Source organism: Myotis yumanensis, unplaced genomic scaffold (assembly GCF_028538775.1).
Source record: "Myotis yumanensis isolate MYYU_CA2020_CCGP unplaced genomic scaffold, mMyoYum1.0.hap1 SCAF_7, whole genome shotgun sequence".
Taxonomy (NCBI): domain Eukaryota; kingdom Metazoa; phylum Chordata; class Mammalia; order Chiroptera; family Vespertilionidae; genus Myotis; species Myotis yumanensis.
The window spans coordinates 82,922,827-82,946,416 of record NW_027223758.1 but is presented as its reverse complement, the minus strand read 5'-3'; the positions used below and the strand labels follow the sequence as shown (position 1 = coordinate 82,946,416).

The 23,590-nt window shown below is 49.8% G+C and overlaps 1 protein-coding gene across 4 annotated transcripts in view; it reads left to right on the top strand.

The window, feature by feature from the left end:
• ZBTB7C (zinc finger and BTB domain containing 7C) overlaps positions 1-23,590 on the top strand; it is a 281,771-nt gene that overhangs the window by 233,261 nt on the left and 24,920 nt on the right. The window contains exon 1 of one of the 4 annotated variants that reach the window (XM_070421120.1): positions 7,823-7,897. The exons of the other annotated variants lie outside the window; for them this stretch is intronic. Coding sequence (XP_070277221.1) covers positions 7,896-7,897 — 2 coding nt within the window. The 5' untranslated portion in view covers positions 7,823-7,895. Of the gene's footprint in view, positions 1-7,822; positions 7,898-23,590 lie in introns of those variants that run through there. 4 annotated transcript variants of the gene reach the window in all.

Genomic DNA, 23,590 nt, shown 5'->3' with positions numbered 1-23,590 from the left:
TGATTTTTAGGGAGAGTTGCCAAGAAAGGGAAATACAGAGAGAAACATCGATGTGAGAGAAACACATCTAATGGTTGCCTCCTGCACGAGCCCCGACCAGGACCCGGGCCGGGGAGGAGCCTGCGACCAAGGTACGTGCCCTTGACTGGAATGGAACCTGGGACCCTTTGGTCCGCAGGCCGACGCTCTGAGCCAAACCAGCTAGGGCAAAAGTCCCTTTCAAAAAACTTTAAAAGCCTTAAATATGAAAAGGCTGAGATACAGTGGGCATTGCCTCCTAGTAAAGACTTCTGATTTCCCCAGGCTCTTTGTCACCTCCTGCCTGTGAACACCTATGTTTACATCTCCACCCCTGTTTTTTCCTCGTAGCTGCCCTTAAGGCCAGCCTCAGAATAGCCAGTCACGGATGCAGCAGCATCATAAGGCACCAGGAGGACAAACCTTTTTCTGCTCTGGCCCCAAATATCCACTTGTCCGTGATCAGCCTTTAAAAGCATCTTAACTTCGACTCCCTGAGTCATTCACTGGAGACTGCGTTTCAGGAGCTCTGGGCCAGGCCTGGCCTCTTTGCCCTCACATGCATTTATTTCTTCCCTGCTCTACTCTGCCTCCTGGTGCTGGCCCACCAGCTGCATGGCCCGGGATCCCTTGCCAAATCTGGCTAGATTTGGTCAAGGAGAGACCCCAGCTCGGGCAGAAGGAAGGTTCTCCCTTCTCCCTGGCTTCTCCCTGGCTTCTCCCTGGGAATCTTTTCCTCTCCCCGACTCCTCTCTAAATCCGGTGGCACTGCTGTTATGCCCGTGTCCCCTCTGGCTCCAGCTCCCCCTGGGTACGCCACCATGGCTCTGGCACCCATGGGAAGGCTGAGTCGGCACTCTGTTAACACCTTCCCCTCTCTTGGTATCCTAGCCGCTTCCTGCTCTTGTTAGTCATGAGTTCCCTTAATTAAATGCTCCGTTGAATGGTCTGGTTGGGACCATTCAATGGAGCATTTAATTGGGTCCTTGGCCAATGCAAGATCCCTGTATTATAGTGCAAGACTGCCCTACACCTCCACCCTCACTATTCGATGGATACCGGCTGTATTTCATGGCCTTCCCCAGGATCAGAACCCACAATTATTCAGTCACTGGAAACTAAAGGTATATGAATACCTTAAATCTTTTATTTTAAGGACATATACATGTACATTTCTTCACCAATCTCTTGAGGTCCAGCAAGGCCTTTTATCTGCATATGGGTCTAATGGTTAGGGCTCCCCACTGTTCTTGCATAAGCCACCCCTCAAATGAAGCATCTTCTGGGGTTTCTAGAATGGATTTGTTATGGTTAGGAACTTAAAGACAACACGCAAAGCATATCTGAGAGCAAAATCCTCCCAGGTTTTTGGTTTGCTTTCCGGTATTTATTATCTCATCCACACCTAATTCAACAGCATTTTTTTAAATGACTCACTTTTAGGTCTGTCGCTTTGGTTTGTGTGAAAACTTCAGCTTGCTTTCTTTTTGTGGTTCTGTTTCATCAGTTTACATTACGTTTAATTAAGTTGTGAAATAGTAACAAGCACGAATGGCATGAACAGGTTTGGGCACAGCACAGGCGCTTGGCTGATGGGTGCAGAGAGAGAGGGGTGTTCAGAGTGTGGAGCACCTGGTTCAGTGGGTTTGCAGAGGGGACGGAGAGCACAGTGAGTCTAGTAAGTGGAGGTGACACTCCTTCTGTAATTCCAGCCTGGGCTCTGTGGTGGAGGTGTGGACCCCGTATAGAGAAGCAAGCATTCAGGCTGATTGGATGGATGCTTCCTTCATTATTGCAATATCAGTGCATTAGTGCATTAATAACTCCCAGGATGGCTTCTGCTCCACACCCTGCCTGTTTGCCAAGTTCCTTCTTCCTTGTGTCCTTATCTCTCCATGGCTAAACCCAAGACTGGAGGAGTTGGGAGGCACCGGCCTGTGTGTGAACACCCAGAGCACCGGACTCTCCCAAGGGGATAAACAAAGAACACCGAGAGGCCCCTACGGTATCTCTGGGCACTGATCCGTCGGTGCCATTCTCAAGGATCCATCATGGGTGAAGGGCAGAGTGTTCCTGCCTGGAGAAGACCACACAGACTGAGACACAGAAAGACTGATTAGTGGTTGATCAGCAGGTGTTGTTTGGAAGATGAGGCTCCAGCCTGCCTAGACCTTCTAGTCACTCTGACCCAGAGTGAGTCACATCCCTCACAAATAGAGGAGTTGGACCAGGTGGTCCTAAGATTTCCTCCAACTCTCCCCTCCAACGTGTCCGTGAGCTCGAATGTGTGGTTCCTGCCCTCGAGCTGCGTATAGTCACTACAATAGCCATGAGCTGCCTATAGCTATCAAGCATGTGAAATGTGGCTATAACAAATTTGGATGAGCCATGAATATAAATACCAGATTTTAAGAATTTAGTACAAAAAAAATTTAACAAACTTCAAGATTGATGTATCTTCAGTCCGTGGGCCTATGCTCTATCCACTGAGCCAAACCAGCTAGGGCACAATTGATACATCTTGACACAATCTTATCTTGGACATATTGGGTTAAAATATATTCTTAAAATTAATTTCACTCTTTTAAAACTTTTTTCATGTGGCTACCAGACAATTTTAAGTCACACATGTGGCTTATGATATGTTTCGAAAGGAGAGCATGGGGCAGAGAGAAGCTGCATGAAGAGACAATGGGCACCCAGGCAGGGCCTGCTGCAAGAGCTCATGAGGAAAGAGGGGGGTGGGCTGGAGTCATCCAACGAGACATGGTGGGAAGGTGGGTGGGCCTGATCAGATAACGGAGAAGTGAGGGCATATCTGTCTGGCCTGGGTTGGGGAGCAGGAAGCACTCATCCTGCTTGCAAGTGGCCTGGTTGGCCAACCTTTCTGGAAGCAATGGCTTTGGGAGGGGACCAAAGAGAGCAAAGACTCGAAAGACAGGCCTCAGTCATGCTGAGCATTCATAGTCCCAGCCTCTCTCCACTCCCCTCACTTCCCCCAGCGCTCATCTTCCATCCTCTGCTCCTCTCTCTCTCTTTCTCTTTTTTTTAAAAATATGTCTTAGAGAGATGAAGGCAGGAGAGAGAGAGAAGCATTGGTGTAAGAGAGAAACATTGATCAGCTGCCTCCCCTATGCACTCCACCTGGGGATCAACCCTGCACCTGGGCATCTGCCCTGACAGGGAATCAAACCTGCGACTCTTATGTGGGGTGACGCGCAACAAACTGAGCCACACCGACCAGGGCTCTTCTTTCTTTTTTGGTGTTCCGCACTGAGCATGCTCAGCCCACCTGGGGGCAGTAACTGAGAGAGGACTTGGTTCATTCTTTCGCCTTGTTTGTCTATAAGACCAGTTCAGTGTTGCTCACCTGGGGACGATGATTGTTCAGAAAAGTGCAGAGTGGCACCTAGAACTCTGTAGGTGTCATTGCAAATGACTTTTTGGTTCCATGGCAAGAGCTCCCTTTGATAGAAATTCAAATCCCAGGATTAGCCTGGATAGCCAAACAGTACAGAGAAAGCGGTTCCCGGTCGCCAGCCAGCCAGCTGGTGGAGTTCGGGCTGTTGAGCACTTTTCCTCACCCCTGTCCTGGGCACTTGTGCTTCCTACGTCAGCACACAGACGCACATGTATGTGCCGCCTGGCCTTCCCCTTTTATGACCTGAGAAAATCCGGGGGCTCATAGGAAAAAGCGCATGCTGTCTGTGGACGCGGGTGTTTTCCTGTCACTTTCCATGCCTGCGTCCCACCCACGTAAACCTTCCTGAGCGCCAGCCGTGGCCAAGGTGGGGAAGGGCTTGGGGCTGCCCACCTCACTGATGGGCGACTGGCCGAGCTCCTTCTGCCTGTGCCCAGTTCTCAATCATCGGACCATCTTGACAGTCTTGGGAGCACTTACCTTCCAGAGTTAGGGGTGGCGGATCTCAGCCCTTTTGGGGTGGCGGATCTCTGCCCACTGCATGTACCTGGGGAGCTTTTAAACTCTACCCAGGCCTGGCTCTACCCCAGAGAGTCTGATTCATTAGGCTGGAGTAGCTGGATGGAAGCATTTTTTTAAAAAGCTTCCAAGGGTGGAAAACAACTCTTTAGCTTTAGGACAAAACTTGACTACCAGCAACCCAGATGATTCTAATTAATGGGAATAATGGGTTTAGGACTTTAGTCTTTTTGAGCACTTTTCTTCCCTCTCTGATTAGTAAACCAGGAGGTTTTAGTCACAGTACCACGAGGTGAATTGTGTTTTCAAACCATTACTCCTGCACCCAATAGCTTCAGTGGTTCCCCATTGCCAATAAAATTAAGGTCATATTCCTTAGTCTGGCACTGAAGAAACTCCATCATTTGACCTCCTGCCCATTGCCAAGTTCACATCCACAGTTTCTATCAATCCATCCCACCAACCAAGATGGAACCACCTGACACACTACACACATCTGTATTCATTTCTTTGTTCCCTTGTTTAGACAGGTTTTGCTTTGTTTCGTTTGGGGTTTTTGTTAGGTCATCTGCCCAGGCCCCTCTCTGCCTAAAACTTACCTATCTCTAAATGTTGTTCATCCCTCAAGGCTCAGTTTCTCTGGCAGCCCAGCCTCAGAGCAATGAGTCCCTCCTTGGAGCTCCTTTAGGGCCAATTTAAGATCATCGTCACTTGATGGAGCCCAAGGTAACTGCAGGCTATGGAGACCTTGCTTGTTTTTCTGGGCATGGGTGTTCTCCCCCTGTTAGACCGTGGCCTATGCATGGCCGGAGTTTCATTTGGTGGAAGGTGGGTGTTCAGAATAAAACCTTGTTGAGGAGGGTGTTAGTGCTGGTGCTGGTCACACATTCATTTATTTACATGTTTATGTAAATCTGCTGCTTCTAGGCTTTTTGAAAAGTGAATGGTGGCTTTAAAGAACAAAAAAGGTGAAGTAGATCAGGGAAAGAAATTCGTTAAGAAATAAGAAAAATCTGGGAAATTGTATCCTTTGGGTTCTGTCAATCACTGGTCCTGGGTCCTGTATTGCTCCCAGGAGCAGGGGGTGGGGGTCAGGAGGCAGCACCCCTGAGACCAGCTTTTGTCACCCCCTTTGAGACCCAGCAGAGGCCCCGACACAAGGTAGACTCTTAAGTTCATCTGAGTTGATTTGAATGAACTCATTCATTCTAAGATGTGAATGACTGATAAGATTTTAAAGACACCACTCCCAGGGATGGGCATTTTAATATGGGCTAAAGTCTAAGTTGGGCTTGCCCCAAAGGAAGGAAGGTGTGATTGTGGAATCAGGCATCAGCCTGCCAGGGAGGGTGGAGGCCAGGAGGAAAGGGGTGAGGGTGACAGAGGCACTTCCTGGCCCCCAGATATAACACCCCACACCAGCAGCCACCATTTCTGCCTGTGCCTTACCAGGTGCTGCCAATACATACTTTTCAGTCCTGATGCACGTGAGGAGCCCAAGAAGCACATGGGAGGGCTCAGCACAGCTGAGAGTGTTCTACGAAGCCTATTTTAACCATGCTGGGGCTGAGTCTGTGAGATCTGGGGCGGGGATCGTGTTGAAGGGGCCTGAGCAATTCCTCCGTCACAGCTCCCAGCCTGTTGTGGTGTCCAGGCATAGGAGGGGCACCCCAGTGAAGTGCTGCGGTGGTGTCCCCACCGGAGTCAGCCTGAGCGGCACAGGAGCAGTGAGGGAGGCAGGCCAGGCAGGAACCACCTGCAAACACTCCTAGGAGTTAACCCAACGCCAAAGACAGAACCACTCCCAATGCAGCAAGGGAAATAAAAGTGTGAGGTGAAACACAGGGCAGTAGGTGGAGGGTCACTAAAACGCCAGTGTGGGGAGGGCACCTCATCCCCTGTTTGCCCCGTGACCTCTGCTCCAGGCTGCCAGCCCTGGTCTCTGCCTTCTGAAAGCTGAGCCTCAGCTGGGCTCGCGCCTGCCCCCAACACCCCTCTCTACCCACCTCAACTGCTTCTTGCCTCCCCAAGCTGCACTTCAGCACAGTGGGACGTTCACCCGGGGGTAATGGACAAGGAACATGGGTGTAGAGGAAGTGTCATGCCCACAGAAGCTTCCAGAACACTAAGGAGTGGAGACCTTTAGGCGCTTGGCAGGGAGGGGTTGAGGCTGTCCCTGCAATAACCCAGACAGACATCTCAGCCATGTCTGTGGGTCTGCCTCGGCCAACACGATTCCCCATTCACCATGTGGATGAAGGCACGTCTGGAGGCATTTCCTTCTCCAGGGACAAGCTAGGAGGAAATATAAGCTCCTGACAGGGGTTGCTAATATAAGGCTCTTTATTACCTGATGATCAGGAGGGACAAAGGGGTTTCCTTAGACTGGCACCGTTTACAGTCAGGAGAACTTCTTCAATTTTGTCCTTTTCGGGGCTCTGAAATGTACTTTGCTGCCAGATTGGGCCGTAAAACCCCATTACAACAAACTCTATTACAGAGACACATTTCTTTATAATAGAGAGATTTCCGTGTCTCTGCAAAGGGCCTAAAGAAACAGGGATCTGCTGATGGGTTCGAGGCAGTATTTTGCGCAGGATTTCAGTGAGCCCTTGCCTGTCTGTGCCAGGAGGGGCGGGCAGCTGGAGCTCGATGGGCAGGGGAGGCAGTGAGAGAGGACAGGGCAGAGGAATGCTAAGAAGAGCCGAACGCTGGTCTGAGACCAAGGTGCTTACAGATTTTGTTTGGCATCAGTCATAGCCCCTCAGGATGTTAGTTCTGGAGAGACCCTTTAGACCAGTGTTTTTCAAACTGGAGGTGGCAATTTATTATGGGTCATTTGATCAATCTAGTGGGTTTCAAATTCACTATCTTTATATACCCCCTCTCTCTATCTCTCTCTCTCTCTCCATTTCTCTGAGCTTGCTGGTTGTTTGCTGAAGGCCTGAGTGACAGCTCCATTCCATCTTGGGTCCCTGAAGAAAAGGAACATCCTTGCTAGGAACCAAGGGGTGTTGAGAAAACCAGCATGACTCGCAATTTGGTTGCACATGGAGACCATTGTGGAAGGGTTTCACTTGCAGTCTGACCTGTGGAGAAAATGCTGGATCAGATCCCACCTCCTGTCCCAAACGTTCTCACACTCTGTTGCCCTGTCACAAGGCTCAGTGTATGAGAATCTTCTCCAAGCAGGTAGCAAAAGGGGACGGTGCATAAACATGTGGGAAATAAATGTTTTGTGGGGACTGCTTTAATTGCAACTCACTTGGAATGCCCCTGGCCCCAAACCATGGTGATGCCTGAAGGGAGAGGACTGGGTTTCTTCTCTAGGCATCACTAGAGTATAGACCAGGACTGTCCTACAGAAATATCATGCAAGCCACATATTCACTTCAAAATTTTCCTCGTGGTCACATTAAAAAAAAGAAAGAAAGCCTGGCTGGTGTAGCTCAGCTGATTGAGCTGTGCACCTAGAGGTCCCCCATTGGATTCCAGGTCAGGGCACATGCCATGGTTGCAGGCTGGATCCCCAGTAGGGGGCGTGCAGGAGGAAGCTAGCTGACAGATGTTTCTCTCTCCCCTCCCTTGCTCTCTCTCTAAAATCAATAAAAACATTTTAAAATGTATTTTTTAAAAGAGAAAGAGAAATAGGTGACATTAATCTTAGTGATGTATTTTAGTTAATTCAACATATCCCAAATTATCATTTTATTATGTAATTCATATAAAGTGATTAATGTTCTACTTAACATCGTTTTTGTACTGTCTTCAAAATCCGGTGTGTACTTTGCCCTCACAGCTCACCTTCATTTGAGGAGCTGAATTTCCTGCACTCAATGGCCACACATGGCCGGAGGCTTCCATGGTGGACGGCTCAGGGAAATGCTGACCTGAGCTTGATGCTGGACACCTGTTGAACTGGAGGCAGTCTGCTGAAATGTGAGGACAGGGATTGAGAAGAGAGAATGAGAGGAGGGCCTTGGAAAAAATCCCTTAGATTCTAAGGCTTAGAATGAGCAAAATCACAGCCTTTACAACTGCTGCAGAACTGCCTCCCTTCTCAGGCTATTTCGGACTGGTTAGGTGTGGGTCATGACAGCGGTGCTGTGTGTGTTGGTGGGGCCAGTCGCACTATGCGGGCAGGGGGCATATGAAGCCTCCTCAGATGTGTGACTGGATAGCTGGCTTGGGCTTGAGAGCTGGCCCCCTGGGGTCTCATTTTCCTTGCAGGTGAGGTTTCTATTCCCCTTCTTGAATATTTGCATCCAGAAGAATCATAATTGCAGCTTTCGTTGTTTATGCATTTCAAGGAATCCACCCTAGATAAGAAGAGAAACTCCGTGGTATCTTTGGAGAGGACCAGTTCCCATCCTCCTTGAGGAGACCGTTTGCTTTCATTGTTGCAGCACCTACCCAGGGCCATCTGCTGCACAGATGGGGCTCAGCTGGTATTTGTCGAATTTGCCTGAACCTGCCCTGGGGAGGAAGGAGTTAAGGGAGGGAGGACGACAGAGCAAACATTCCCTTAGCACCTAGCTCTGGTGCCAGGCACTGCACTGTCTTAGGTGCATGTAGATGGATTATGTGTTCAGTCTGCCCCTCCCCGACTGGAAGCAGGCCTGGGGTTGTTGATCTCCGGGAAACTGCAGGTGGAGCCCTCAGATCCCATTCTGGGAGTGGGGAGGCGGGAGGTGAAATAAATCAACTCAGATTATGCAATCATCATTGAGCCAATGACCTCCGCCAAGCCCACAGTAGGGGAAGAAGGGCTGCCTGGGCTTCCTGGAATTCCAGGCACCAAGCAAGGTCCCTGGAGGTTCAGGCACATGCCTCCTCTCTGGCCACTTCCATCTTGCTTCCTGCTGTTGTCTCAGGGCATGGGGTTAGAAGCTGTCCCACATCATCACCCCCCCCCCCCCCCAGGCAAGAATGCAAGGAGCTATGACTAAAAGCAAAGGGTCCCTCTTGTGCCCCTTGCCTCCTATAGAACAGGTGGGCATGTGGGCGGGGAGAGAAGGACTAGGTAGAAACTGAAGGTCCACTGAGTGGCTGTTTAGCAATGTGATCTCTGGCAGCACGCACGCTGATGAAACTCACATACAAATTTCTCTGTGATAATGCCTGCATACTGTGGGCTGGGAGAAGCAGTGCTTGAGGAAGTACACAGCGGAGAGGCCTGTGTGCCGGGAAATTGTAAAACACCCCTTTCTCTTCTCTTCTTGTACCTTGTGCCACCTCCCTCTGCTCTGAGCCCTTTGATCGGTGACCTATTTTGATGCTGGCAAAGATGTGATTAAATTAACTCCAAGGGGTCAAAGGGTCAAGGAAAATTTGAGAATTTGAAGAAAAGTAAGTGCCAGTATGTTAATAAATCTGTGACCCATCACAAAAACATCACTAAATGGGAAGGGCTTTGGGCAGCAGGAGACCTAGGTTTCAATTCCTTTGATGAGCCAGGTGACCTTGACCGTGCTATTTCCCCTCTGTCTCTCCCAGGCTTTGATTCCAAGTTGGGTCACACAGAGCATCTTTGAGAGTAGGCTCTTACGCTTCTCTTCATTCTATTACTGGAAGGTTTGTGGGGGTTGGGAAAACTGGGTCACTCTGTGCCAGACCGAGTTCCATCTTTAACTGACCTGAGGAGATCATGGAAACCCTCCTTCTTATACAAGAAGTATGCCACCAAGCAGCTTCAGTGTGCGGTTCTCCACACAGGGATGTAGGAATGTTCTAAGCCGCTATGCTCTTGGGGGAGGACCATTGGTACTCATCCATTCATCTGACAGACACTTGCCGAGCCCCTACTTTGTGCCAGGCCTGCCACTGGAGGGCTAGACAGCTGCCAAGACAGGGGAGATCCCTGTTCCCGAGAGCACATGTCCCAGCCGGCAGTGTCACCACGCCCCTATAGTAGGCCCAGCTGGGGGCCAAGAGGCAGGGCAGGAGTTTATATTAGGGTGGAGAGAGAAAAGGGAGAACTGAGGAGAGGGGATAGAACACAACCCAGGACTGGGGTGCTGAGCACACAGGAGCCCGGACAGGGGCTGAACCACCCACACCAGCAGTAGGAGGACCTGGCTCTTCACAGGAGTGGGTGGGGGATCGGGGCGGGACCGGCTGGCCAGCCACAGCCAGACTTAGCCCTGCAAAAGGGAATTGCCAGGTCTTGTTGGTGGGAGGGGAGGAGAGGCCTTGTCTCTGCTCAGATTCATGGCCTGTTGGAATTCTTTGGCCCACAAGAGCAGTCTGCTGGGAGCCTGCCCGTACCTGCCTGCGGCACTGTGCCTGTCCCCGCCCCAAAGACGCCTCTGTTCCATTGTTTCCTGCACCCCCCTCCCCAGCCCCAGAATAAAGAGAGCCACCCCTTCCCTCCACCACCCTCCCTCTCTACCCGGTGACTCAAGCCGGTGTGGCCGGTGGCAGCCGCCCTGCTCAGCCTGGCCCTGCTCAGCCTGGCCCTGCTCAACCTGGCTCTGCTCAGCCTGGCCCTGCTCAGCCTGGCCCTGCTCAGCCTGGCTCTGCTCAGCTGCCTACATCTGCTGTTGATTTGCCTCGGAACCAGTAGGCCTTTATGTCTCTGCGACCTAAATTAGGGTGGGTTTTTTTTTTTCCTGGATTTAAAAAAAAAATGGTACCTTTCTCCCCCTGTGGTGTGCAGATTATTATAGTGTCTGCTTGCTTCGAGGGGACAAGAAAGAAAGTGAACTCGGACAAGTCCGGTTTAATTGAGACATACAGCTGCCCGAGGTCTCCTGTCCACTCTGGCTAGTTCTGAGCCAAACCAGTTTTCCATGGCCAAATGGGGCCCAGTTTCCACCGCGTTTCCTGTCAGGAAGTTCCCTCGCCCAGTATGTGCTGTTAAATAGGATCCTTTTCATTCCTTTTCCTCTTATAAACTTCCCTTTTGGGTCATCCTGAAGGGAGCATGGGGATGTGGCCGCGGGAGGGGAGGGAACCCCAGGCTCCACTCCCAAAAGGGAGGTGGCTCGGGAAGGGAGGCCAGAAGGGCACTGGGAAGGGGCAGACACCTGGGGTCCCAGCTCCAGGACAAAGAATAGGGTGGCTTCCTCCTCTGCAGAGGGTGCCAGCTGCCTCACCCACCCAATGAAGCTCGTGGGTGCCCCCTCTCCTCCCTGCCCCACAGAGGAGGTGGTTACTGGTGAAGTGGGATTTGAGGAGTCGTGGCAAGAGTACCCCATCCTAAAAATACCTCCCTCCTGCTCCCATCCTAAAAATACATCCGCCACAAACTTCCCACAGTGTACAATTCTACCTTTCCCATTTCAGTCCGGGCTTGTTTGCTTGTCGCAAGCACCCTGGGGAGGTACTAGTAGCTTTGCCTGCTGGCCCCTGCCTCTGCCACCGAGTCCTGGGAAGCTGGCGCTGCCCTTGGGGACTGGGACATGGGAAGGCTGCAACTCGCTGGGAAAGGTGAGCTGGAGGTGATGCCAAAGGCAAACCTGGTCAACTGAGACAGTTGTGGGATCTGGGTGGGGAGAAGGAAAGAAGGGGCAGGTCGGGCAGAGTTCACTGCTTCTGGCCCTGGGCTACAGGCTTCACATCTATCCTCCCACTCAGTCCTGGGATCTGTTTTGTAACATGGGTATTGCCCTCCTGTTTTGAGCCTTCTTACCCCATTTTACAGATGAGGGACTTGAAATTCAGAGAAGTGTCACCTGATCTCACACAGCAGGCACTAGAGAGTATGGCTGTCTGATTCCAGAGGTCTATGCCTTCCTCATGCCCCTCAAAGGGGCATCCATGCTTCATTCATTCATTCACTGTAAAATATGCATAACATACATTTCACCACTTAGGTGTGTAATTCGGCAGCTTACGTACATTGAATTGTAGTGCAACCATCACCACTATTCGTCTCCAGATTTGCTTCATCATCCCAAACTGAACTCTATGCCCGTTAAACAAGACTCCCCCTTATTCCTCTCCCGCTACCCCTGACAACCATCCTACCTTCTGTCTCTGAATTGGACTGTTCTAGTACCTCATATACGTGGACTTATACAATATCTGTCCTTTTATCACTGGCTTATTTCACTTAGCATAATGTTTTGAAGGAATTTCATTCCTTTGTGAGGTTGAATAATATTCCATTGTATCGATATGCCATTTTATTTCTCAACTCATTTGTTGGTGGATTTTTGGATTGTGTCCACTTTTTGGCTGTTGTGAATAAGGCTGCTATGAACAAATATCTGTTGGGTTCTTGCTTTCAATTCTTTTGGGTACATACCCAGAAGTTGGGTTGCTGAATCATATGACAATTCTCTGTTTAATTTTTTGAAGAAGCACTGTACTATTTTCCATAGTGGCTGTAGCATATTACATTCCAATCAGCAATGCGCAAGAGTTCCAATTTCTCCACATCCTCACCAGCACGCATTATTTTCTGTTAATTTGGGTTTTTTTCGTTGATAGTAGCCATCCTAATGGGTAGAAGGTAATATCTGAATCTCATTGTGGTTTTGATTTGCATTTTCCTAATAATTAGTGATACTGAGCAAAATATTGAGCATCTTTTCATGTTCATCATTTGATCTAGAGAAATGTCCTTCAAGTCCTTTGCACATTTTTGAATTGGGTGGTTTGTGGGGGGTTGTTGTTTTTTTTTTTTTGTTATTGTTGAGTCATCCATGATCCTTTACTCAAAATTGCACATAAGGAGGAGTTTTTCAGAGAATCTAAAGTCATCATTTATGTTCATAACGAGGACCCCTGGTTAAGCTTCTCTGCATTCTGAACCTGCTAAATAGTTCATGCAGTGGTTTTGTGTAAAGTATGTTTTATTGCATTTGAAATATATGGAAAATTGACAGCTCCTGTGAAGTTTTCATTCATTTATCATGCATGTATTAAGAACCTGCTATGCACCAGCCACTGTGCTGCAAGCATGAAAGATGACATGACCCTGCTGGAGAAAAGTAGCTACAACACGAAGTGATACATGCACATTTTCTGAACCAGAAATCTCAATGTATAATGTGTTGGGAATTTGGGGTGCACTAGGCTGGGCTCCGAGGTAGGCTGGGAAAGGGGGAAGCCTAGGCTCAGAGGAAGATTTAAAAAAAGATCGCACAGAAACATACTGGCGGTAGCTGGCACACCGTACCTGTTGAACATTAGTGGGTGAAGGAATGAGTCCCCGTCTGCCTCCTTGACATTCACTGGGTGCCTCCTTGAAGTCACACAGCCCTGGGTTTGGGTAACACAGGAGCGCAGACGCCTTGGGTAGGTTGATTCCTCTCCATGAGCCTCAGTTGTCTCACCAATGAAATGGGGTAGTGATTCCAGGACCTTCATCCAGGGAATGTGCATCAAGGGCCTAGAAGAGTGCCCGGTACGTCACTTCCCTCTCCTCCTTGTCCGGGGGCCAGACCTGACTACCCTGAAGGATTTCTCAACCACGAATTCCCTCTCCTTGATCAGATCTTCTTTCTAATCTCCCACAGTGGCTCAAATCCTGCCCTGCATTCCTGCCTTTCTCGGGGACAATCAACACCCTTTTTCTGCTTCTCTCACGGGGCCATGGGGAGGTCCTATGTCTAGTGGTTAGAGCATAGGCCTGGATTTGAAGGAACAGGATCTGAGATAATGCGTGTACAGCCCAAAGCCTTGTTTCTGGTAACAGAGGCACCTCAGATGGGGGGTGCAATGGCGGGAGAGGTTAGAGTGGCCCACTCGCTTCCTTGGGCCTCTGTTGACCACAAAGTAGAGATTTCTCTGGCCTGTGCCACGCGTTCTCACAGCTGCCTGCTCTGGGCCAGCCCTGGGCAGACCCTGGAGGGTGGCCTGTCCTCAAGCTGCTCAGGATCTGGGGACAACCAGGAGAAAGGCAATGGACAAAACTGGCAGAGTGCTGGGTGGCAGCTCTCAGGCCTGCCTGTGAATCCCATCAGGTGCAGTGGTGGGAGAGAGAAGAGTCAGGGAAGATCTTTTGAAGGGAAGGGGTGTAAGCTGGACCCTGGAGAATGCTATGAGCTGAGACAACAAGGAAGGGACAGGCCTTCTCAGATGACAGCAAGGAATTGGGAAAGGGGAGAGGCATGCCTCCCACAGAAACACCTGGACAGGGATGAGCCAGTGGTGGAGAGACAATGTGCTCATTTATTCAGTGAAGCAACGCAAATGTCTGAGCACCTCTCTGTGCTGTGCCTGCTCTGGAGCTGGGGATACAGAGGTGAGTGGGACGCTGTGTGTGCCCTCGGGGGTGCAGGTGACCTTGCTGGTGGGTGACATGTGCCGTTGGTGAGGGAGGGAAAGATACAGAATTTGTCTCCTTTTCAAATCATGGTGCCCTGTTGGCTTCTTCCGCTATGATGTCCTTGGCCTTCACTTGGGAGGGGCTATGTGTTCCAGCCCTGGAACTTGGACCACAGAATGGTTGGTTGTCAAAGTGAAGAGGGCCCTGAGAGGCACCACATGTCCAGGGCTCTCAAACTTTAGAGAGCATCTGACCCATGTGCTGGGGAGGTGGTTAAATCGGAAGATGACAGGAGCCACCCCAGAAGGGCTGATGTGTAGGTCCTGAGTGGAGCCTGGGGAATATGCATTTTTAATAAGTTCCAAAGTGACTCAACAATGGTTCTCAGCCTTAGCTGCATATGGGAGGCCCTGGGGAGCTTCAAATGCTGATGGTCTGGCCCATCCCAGGAAGTCTGTGTTGGGGTCTAGACACTGGTGGTTTTAACAGCTCCTTCAGTGATTCTGAAATACAGTCTGGGTTAATACCCAGGACTCTCCTTCATCTAAATCAGTGGTTCTCAACCTTCCTAATGCCACGACCCTTTAATACAGTTCCTCATGTTGTGGTGACCCCCAACCATAAAATTATTTTCGTTGCTATTTCATAACTGTAATTTTGCTACTGTTATGAATCGTCATGTAAATATCTGATATGCAGGATGTATTTTCATTGTTACAAACTGAACATAATTAAAGCATAGTGATTAATCACAAAAACTATATGTAATTATATATGTGTTTTCCTATGGTCTTAGGCGACCCCTGTGAAACTGTCGTTCAACCCCCAAAGGAGCCGTGACCCACAGGTTGAGAACCGCTGATCTAAATACTTTGCATTAGTCAGGGTTCTCCAGAGAAGAGAACCAATAGTGTGTGTGTGTGTGTGTGTGTGTGTGTGTGTCTACACATAGAGAGATTTATTATAAGGAATTGGCCCTGATGATTGTGAGAGCTGGCAAGTGCAAAATCTGCAGGTAGACCAGCAGGCTGGAGGTCCAGGGAAAAGTTGATATTGCAGTTTGAATCTAAAGGCAGTCATGAGTCAAAATTTTCTGTTCCTCTGGGGATCTCAGTCTTTTCTCTCTTAGAACCTTCAACTGATTGGATGAAGCCCACCTATATTAGGTAGTATAGTTTGCTTTACTCAAAGTTTACAGATGTAAATGTTAATCTCATCTAAAAAATACCTTTACAGCTACATTTAGATTAAATATCTAGACTAAATATCTAGAAATCAAGGCCTACCCAAGTTGACACATAAAATTAACCATCATACTCTTCATTTTACAAATAAGAATTGAAACCCAGAGAAGTAGAACAACTTCTCCAGGGCCGCATACCTGGTTCCTCCACTGCTGCTTTTCTTGTCATAGGCTTGTATATCCTAAGACCATAGGTAAAGTCCAACTCCTTTGTTTACAGAGGGAAGCTCTGACTCCAGGAGGCTCACCACCGTTCCCAAGTCATTTTGGCAGGGAAGAGAGCTGGCCCTTAGACCCAAGCCTCCTTTCTCTGTTCCAAATGGCAACATAGTGAGGGCTCAAAGAGAAGTACCTTTCCATGATCATGTGAACAAGCCCTGCCTCTCTCTCTCTCCAGCCTGCAACCTCACTCTGCAGGGTCTTGGGAACAGGGAAGGGGGAAGCTGTAAATTGACTCTGCCTCTAAGTAGAGGGGAGAGTTGGGAGGCCTCACAGTGGTTGCTGACTCCCTGCATTTATATCCAGGCCCCACTGGTATCTATCATTTTGTGGCTGCTTCCTTTATGCTTGGGTTTGCGCACTTAATGCCATCATCCACAGAGATGGCCTCACAGAGATGATCGCCTCTTGTTTAGCATTAACCATGGCTTATGCTTTAAATCAAAGCCCAGTTATAATTGTTATTCTTGCGAGTAGCATGTCACCCTCACCTCTGCCCCCAAAGGGCTTGGCAGCACCCACATCGATGGGGTGTGTGGGCCCTATGAAATAAGCATGTGATGTTGGCCAGATGTGACCCAGAGTCTGGATGAAGCGGGCTGTGGGCAGACAGAGAACTCCGGGGCTGAAAATCATGGCTAGCAGAGCCCGGGTGGGCACTAGGCCAGGCCCCGGGGCTGCCCTGCAATGATTGTGGGGCATCAGAAAATGTATAGCAAGGAAGCTAAAAGTTCAGCTGGCTGGGAGATGATACCTGGCTGGCAGATGGAGAGAGCAGACACTGCATGCTGGAGACAGGGGACCTCCAAAGGCAGGGCTGCCTGACACAGGAAGCTTCCATGGGCTGCCTGGTGGGCCTGGATCCAGGCACGGGTTGCAGGGAGAGGGAGGGGCAGAGGAAAGAGCTGGCAAGCCCTGACCGGGGGACGGTGGCTTGAAAGATGGGCTGCCCACCCTGCCCTCTTCATGTGGTGGCAGAAAACAGGCGTCCTCAGATAAGACCACATCCCCAAGAGCTCTGGACAGGGATCAGTGCGGTGGAAGAGGCCCCGCTGAGAGCGCAGACGCGCAGGCCAGGCCACAGCTCCCTGTGACCTCGGGGAGGCAGGTTGGAGCCAGAGCCAGGGCAGCAGTCAGGCCTCTAGGCTCCCATCCCAGAGGGCTCTGTCCTCAGACTCAGAGATCTCCAACCAGTGGCTTTGATTTGCTCCAACTCAGAAAGTGACCCCCTAAGTCCTCCTGTCAGCTGAGCAGCCACACAGCTTCCTACTCCTGTGTGTCATGAACATGGCATTGCTCTGTGGATTCCATGACTGGAAAGGTTTGGGAAGCACAGCTCCCCACCAGCGTTCCATGAAGGGTCCTCGTCACACCAGTGCTGCAGATATGGAAAGGTGCAGGCAAAGTAGAAAGATTAAACAAGGTTAGAGAATTCAGAGTTAAAGTTAGAAGGTACTGTGGCTTTCTCAGAGGTGTGTGTGTGTGTGTGTGTGTGTGTGTGTGTGTGTGTAATAGCCAATATGAATCTCCAACAGGGCTCTAGTATTCAGGTATCCCAAACGTAGTCATGTCATTTGAAGTTCATAGTTGCAAATAAGAGACACAAACTGCTCTTGCTGGCTGCCTTTCACTTCAGATCCAAAGTACTGGCAGCAGTGCCCAGCCGGCTGGGCCTGGGCCCGTGAGCTCTCTGCCAGGGGTGGGAGCAGGAGGTAGGATTCTGCTTCCCACCGAGTTGTTCATAATGGGGGCCTCTCCTGAACCAAAAGGACATGTCAGACCTTGGCAGCTGAAATCCTTGATGACGGGATCCTCTCCTTGGATCAGACAGGGGACCTCCAAAGGGAGGATGCTTAATAGCGACCCCCGCCCCAAGGAGCCAGTGTTACGAGAGGCCCACTGTGGGCTTTGCCTCTCAGCACTAGGCTGTGCCCTGCTGTTTTTCTCTAGCTCCTCCCGCTTTCATTCCCTGCCCCTGGAGAGGCCTCCCCTGCTCCAGGCCCCTTCCTCTCCCGGCTCCTAGCACCGTCCTCCCCGTCCCACACCTCACATGGCTGGTGGTGTGGACAGGAGGCCCTAGGTCCCAGGGAAGGCTCCCTGGCTCTTCTGAGGAGACAAACGGCTGACCTGATACTCTCACACCTACTACTCTCAGGCTAATCAAAAATCCTTGAAAACTTAGATGCAGGGGGAAAATGGCCTTGGGGAATTCCCACCAGCAGAGTTCCTTGTTATAACCTCTCCTGGTGGGAATTCTCAGGGTGGGCACAGCAAGCTGGATGGCATCATCTCGGGCTGGTAGAAGAGATGTGCATTGGGGTGGGTAGGGCTCAGTGAGGTGCCCTCCGGCAGCTGCCCACATATGCAGCCAGCCCTGCTCTGTTTCCCAATGGATTGGGCCACCTTCTCATCCATAATGGTCATATTGCTCAAATTTCCAAGATAATTATCCAGCCGTGTGTTGACAGTGACTCGGAAAGACCTGCTTCAGAGGACTGGATCGCCAGAGATAACTATCGCTATTGTCACCGTCCTTACTAATGAACATTGAAGAGGCTGCCACACTCAACATACCACGAACGTGCTGGTTTGGGTGCAAAGTGTAGTTTGACATGATTTCTACTACGGAGGGTTTTGCCTTCCAGTCCCACAGGCTCAGTTTTCTCAAAATTTACAAAACGGGGGCATGAAACCAGGTAGTTCCATAGCCTCATGTCTAAATGCGTCTCTGCCCCGTGGGTATTCTTTGAGACCCAGACCACAGCTGGCCTGGCGATTGGTGGTTCCCTTACTTATATGACCATATCGCCTTCTTTCTCTCCTTCTTTCTCTCTTCCTCCACACCTGCCTCTTCCCTACCTCAGCTCCCTTTGCTCCCTGTCTGTTTCATCAGCTTCCCTGCCCTCCTTCTTCCGTCATCACATCTGTCTCCCCCACTTCTGCCCCTCCCTGCCCCATATCCCTTTGGAAGCCTTGAGGCAGAGGGCTGCCCCCTCACAGGTAAAGCAGAAAGGTGCCAGGGTTGAGCAATCCTTGGTGACAACAGACATTCTTTCTCTAGAATTGACTGGGGCAGGGCAGTACCCCAAGGGTGTGGGCTGGGGTCCAAAGCCCTGCTGTGTCTAATGAAGCCCGGCCCCGTGATCATGAGGGCATCTGAGGCGGGGGGTTAGACAGGGGAGTCTAGGGTTTAGGCGGAGATAGTCTAGGTGACCGGCTATCCCACTCTGCCTGGGGCCAAGGGGATTCTGAGAATGCCCGGCTTTCAGTGCCTAAACCAGGAAAGTCCTGGGAAAACCAAGACGCAGTGGTCCCACCTCTTGGCTTTGGGTGGTGGAAGGAGGGAGGGGAGCTTTTGGGGGAGAATGGTGTGTTATATTCCTCTCTGGGGTGCTGGCTGGTCATTACAGACTGCTCCCCACCTGCTGTTGCCCAGGCCTGTACCCCACAGTGGAGAGCTCTGTGTCTGCCATTGAGGTTCCCTGTGCTAGAACAAGCACTAGGGCCATGGCTAAGAGCTCATGCTGTGTTTGCTGCCACAACTCGGTGGACAGGTCTTTTTCCCTTCCTGGGCCTCAACATCCTCAATTACAAAAGGTTCTGTTTGGTCCTGACATCCTAGAAGCCTTCTACAGGTGTTGGCAGACAGTATTCCCAGCTCTTTGTACCATTATCCCAGTTTCTGGCCTTTGGATGCTTTCAAATGGAGCTCCCGGAATGGAACACACCACTGACTCACTGCTCATCCTGGACATGGGTCTTGACCACTCCTGGCTCCATCTCCTCATAGGAAATGGGGGTTGAAGTAACCAGCTCACAGGGTGAGTTTAAGGATTGAATGAGGAACTATCTGTAAAAGAGTCCACTCAATACCTGACACTTCGTAGGTGCTTAAGAAATGGCACATGAGATCAAAACTACTCCGGTTGTGGTCTGACATGCTCAGAGTTCAGTGGTTCTATGACTATGGCAGGATATGATACTTAACACAGCAGTGATTTTGTGGGCCAAACAGTATGGAAAGCCAGTGTGATGCATGCTTCCAGCTCACCCAGGACCCCCTGGCAGAGGGGGAGAGGGACTGCTCTCCTCTCCCTTCCCAGGGGACCAGGCAGATGCTCCCCTCACCTCTCAAGGGTGAATACTCAGGATCAGAACAGAGAGGCTCATTGTGGCTGTGTGTGCTATATTTTGAGACGATAGCAATTGCAAAGCAGAAGGTTGTCGGAGAAAATCCTTTTTCTCTCAATTCGTAAGTTGCTTACTCAGAAGAAACAAGATTCTCCCATTTTCCCGTTGGGAGATATAACTCACAAGAGTTTTCTGGTGTCACATTTTGCTCTCCTTGGCTACATAGAAGCATAGCCAGGCCTTGCATTACTGGAGGGTGAGCATTAGCTACTTACCGAGGGCTTTGCCATTCATTACTACTTAAGCTCCCAGGTTACTTCCTCCTTGGGAAGGTCAAGGTGACACTGATCATTTCAAGGTAACCAAGCCCATGTTTGCTCAACGAGTCACTCAGCAAACACATGCCAAATGCCTGTGGGTGTGAAGCTCCATGCTCCATGCTCCATCCCGTGGAGGCCATGGAGAAGCAAACCATTCTGACCATCAAGGAACTGCTTACATTTGGTCCTGTGGGCTCCATCCTTTGGAAGATGAGGATCCTTTTTGAACTGAAAATATTTCATTTCATGGACATCTAACTGGCTGTATCTGTCTTGTATGATTCAGTATGTTGTTGTGTACATCCGTTTGGATCCATCACCATCCAGTCTACACACGTGTGAAAGCTAGCCATATGTGTATGTGTGCAAAAGTATTTGTTCAGCATCCTAATGGTGTAGGAAGTTTTTATGAGTCTGAATATCCCTGGCCTTTATCTCCAACTGTTTAAGGGACTCAATGAGTGTTTAGGACTATTGGGGGGAGATGGGGGCTCAGGATGGGAAGGGGAGGGCACCTCTGATGAAGGAGGCCAAGAGCTCCAAGGTGGGAATGCAGCATAGGGCACTGGCCCCTCAGTGGCTGACCATGGAATGCTGGGGTGAAGGAGAAAGGGAAAGAATGACATTTTCCTGGGGAGAGAAAATAATTCAACCTTTGCATAACCCTACTCTTGTCCGGGTCAGGAAACCTTTCTCACACCCTTCGTTGCATGTGGATTCGCATTGCTCCTTTTACAGTTTAATAGCCGACGCTTTGTAAATCGCCTGTAGCCATGTCTCAGGGCCCCTGCCTCCCTCACTGCAGGGTAAATGCCTTGGCCTCCAGAGACAGAGCAGGGTCAGCTCCCGTCTCTGTCTCTGTCCATCCCACCCCAGTCCCCACTCCACGACTGCTCAGTCACCACCTGTCACGCACCTGGCTTAGCCTGGGCTGCATTTCCCTGCATTCCTGGTGATCCCTCTCACCTCATTAGTTATGGGGATCCCCGACACCCCAGTGCTCATCCTGCAGCACTCACCATGATCTGTCTACCCTGAACCCCTCCCGCTCAGTACCTCAAATCCTGTAGTTACTTCTCCTTCCTCTTCCCCACATCATCTCAATAACACTCATTTTCCAGTTACATCTCCATGTGGTAAGGGCCAGGAGAGAAGGAAGGAAGGGAACATGGAGGATAGGCACCTAATTCAGGAAGGCTTCCTGGAGGAGGTGATGCCCAAGCTAAATCTAAAGGATGAGCAGGAGTTAGCCCAGTAAAGGTGGGTTAGGGTGAAGAAGTTGGGAGGGAAGTGTCCTTCAGGAGTGGGGACAGAATAAGCAAGGCCAAGGTGGTGGGAGTTGGGTGCGCAGGTAACACCTTCCAGTTGTCAGAGGCAGATGAGCAAGACAGTCGGGGGCCGCATGATGGAGCCCAGCATGTATACTCTGGGAGTGGGGGCGGGGGAGGTGCTGAGGACAGACTCGCTCCTGAACAAGCGGCAGTGGGAATGGAGAGGAGGGACAGGTGAGAAAGGTGGTGCAGAAACAGTGGACTGATGTTGGGAGCAAGGGAGAGGGAGACCCGTGATCTCCGCCAAGGTGTTGGACATGGAAACAAAGACACGGTGGAAGGAAGCCAAGGGCCGGCCTCCCGAGTGCCTGCTCAGTCTGCTCCCTGCTTTTCCGTTCTTCCAGGGAACTGGAGCCTATGTGTTTGTTCCTTCACCCCTCTGCTTCCCCCTCTGGCACAAACTCCCCAGAAAAGCTAAAAATTCATCTCATCTGACCCAAATCAGAGGGTGGATGCGCTGGGGCTTTATTACACACTGGTTAAATGGGTCTTGTGGGAGAGGATGGGCTGCGTATAATTGTCTCCTTGGTCACCTCCACCCAGCCGGCCAGAAAAACAGTGGGGCTGCCTCTGTTTAGACACCAGTCTACAAAAAGGCCGCCTCCTCCCTTCCACTTCTTCTGATTAGTCTTGAAAAATCAGACTGCAGGCCTGGGAAAGAGATGGGAGGAGGGAGAGAGTGGAGAAAGGATCCTGCCCTCCCACCCGGCCGCCTTTAAGGAAAATAGCCTGGGCGGATTTGAGATGTCTCTGGGGACAGGGCGGGCAGGCTCCGTGAGAGCCTGGGGCAGGGGCTGTTTTAAAAGCAGGAGCAGCAGCTCCCTTCACGGCATTTTTTAAAAAATGATTCTTAAAGTCCTAAATTGTTCTTTGGGTTTAAGCATGCCATCTATTTAGAAATGAGTGTCAGGAATACTGAAAGAGGGGGCCGTCACTCCGGCTTTGAAAGAAATATTTTTGGAAAGGGTGGGGAGCAAGCAAATAAATCATGAGTAGCATTCAGTGTAATAAGTAGGAAGCAAGAGCCCTCTCCAGGCCCTCCCCTCCCCTCCCTCCTTCCCCGGAGTTGGGTGATGAGCCTGACTCACCGTGGAACAGTGGGAATGCTCACACGTGAATGCTCCGCTGTGAAGGTGAGTTGTAGGTGTTAGGTGGTGGGTTTGCAGGTAGCTTGCCTGTGCAGTGTTTGATACTTAATGAGGGTACCAATCAATCAGGAAGCTGTCTGCAATTGTGTACTGTAACCTTTCTACATACCTGCCTTCTCTTCATAAAACAGTAAGCTCGAACATCACTGTGAATCTCTCCCTCTGTTCCCAGCCTTCCACTAGGCATGATGGGAGATACAGGGGAATTAGAAACCACACTTGTTTATTGTTTTTTGTTTTTGTGGGTTTTTTGGGGGGGGGTAGTGGGGGAGACAAGATTACACACATGGAAAAGTTAGGTGAGACAATAAAAGGGCAAGTGTCAAGGGCTAAGGTCCTAACTCCTAAAGGAGTTAAGAGGAATATATATTAGTTAGTTGCTGCTGTGTAACAAAAATGCCCCCAAAACTTTAGCAGCTTAAAACAACAATAAGTATGTATTATACTCATGATTTTTATTGTCAGCAATTCAGGAGCAGCTTAGCTAGTGAGTTTTAGCTCAGAGTTCCCCATGAGGTTGCAATCATCTGCATGCTTTTCAGTTCCATCTTAGAGTTGGTTCTCTGCATATCCATATACAGATTGCCTCGTTCTTTTTAAAGGCTGCATAGTACTCCATGATGTATCTAGAGAGCCTCCCACTGGTGAACACACTGTTTGCTTCCAGTCTTTGCTATAGAATCAATGTGCAGGGATGATCTTTTTATATAAGTTGGGTTCATGTGATAATAAAACTGTAATGATAAATGTAAGAGACATTTCTGGTTCATCAGATTTTTTTTAAAATTTTGCCCATCTGATGGAAGAAAATTAAAATCTATGTATTTAATTTTTAAGTCTTTCATACTGAGTGATGTGGAGCACTTTTCATTTTTAAAAAAAGCTATTTGTGTTCATTTTTCTGTGATCTCCCTGTTCATTTTTTTTTCATGTTTTTTTTTTTTCACCAATTTTTCTGGCAAGCTATAGGTCTTTTCCTGATTTAATATAAGCTCTATAAAGAAAAGTAGCCCTTCATCAT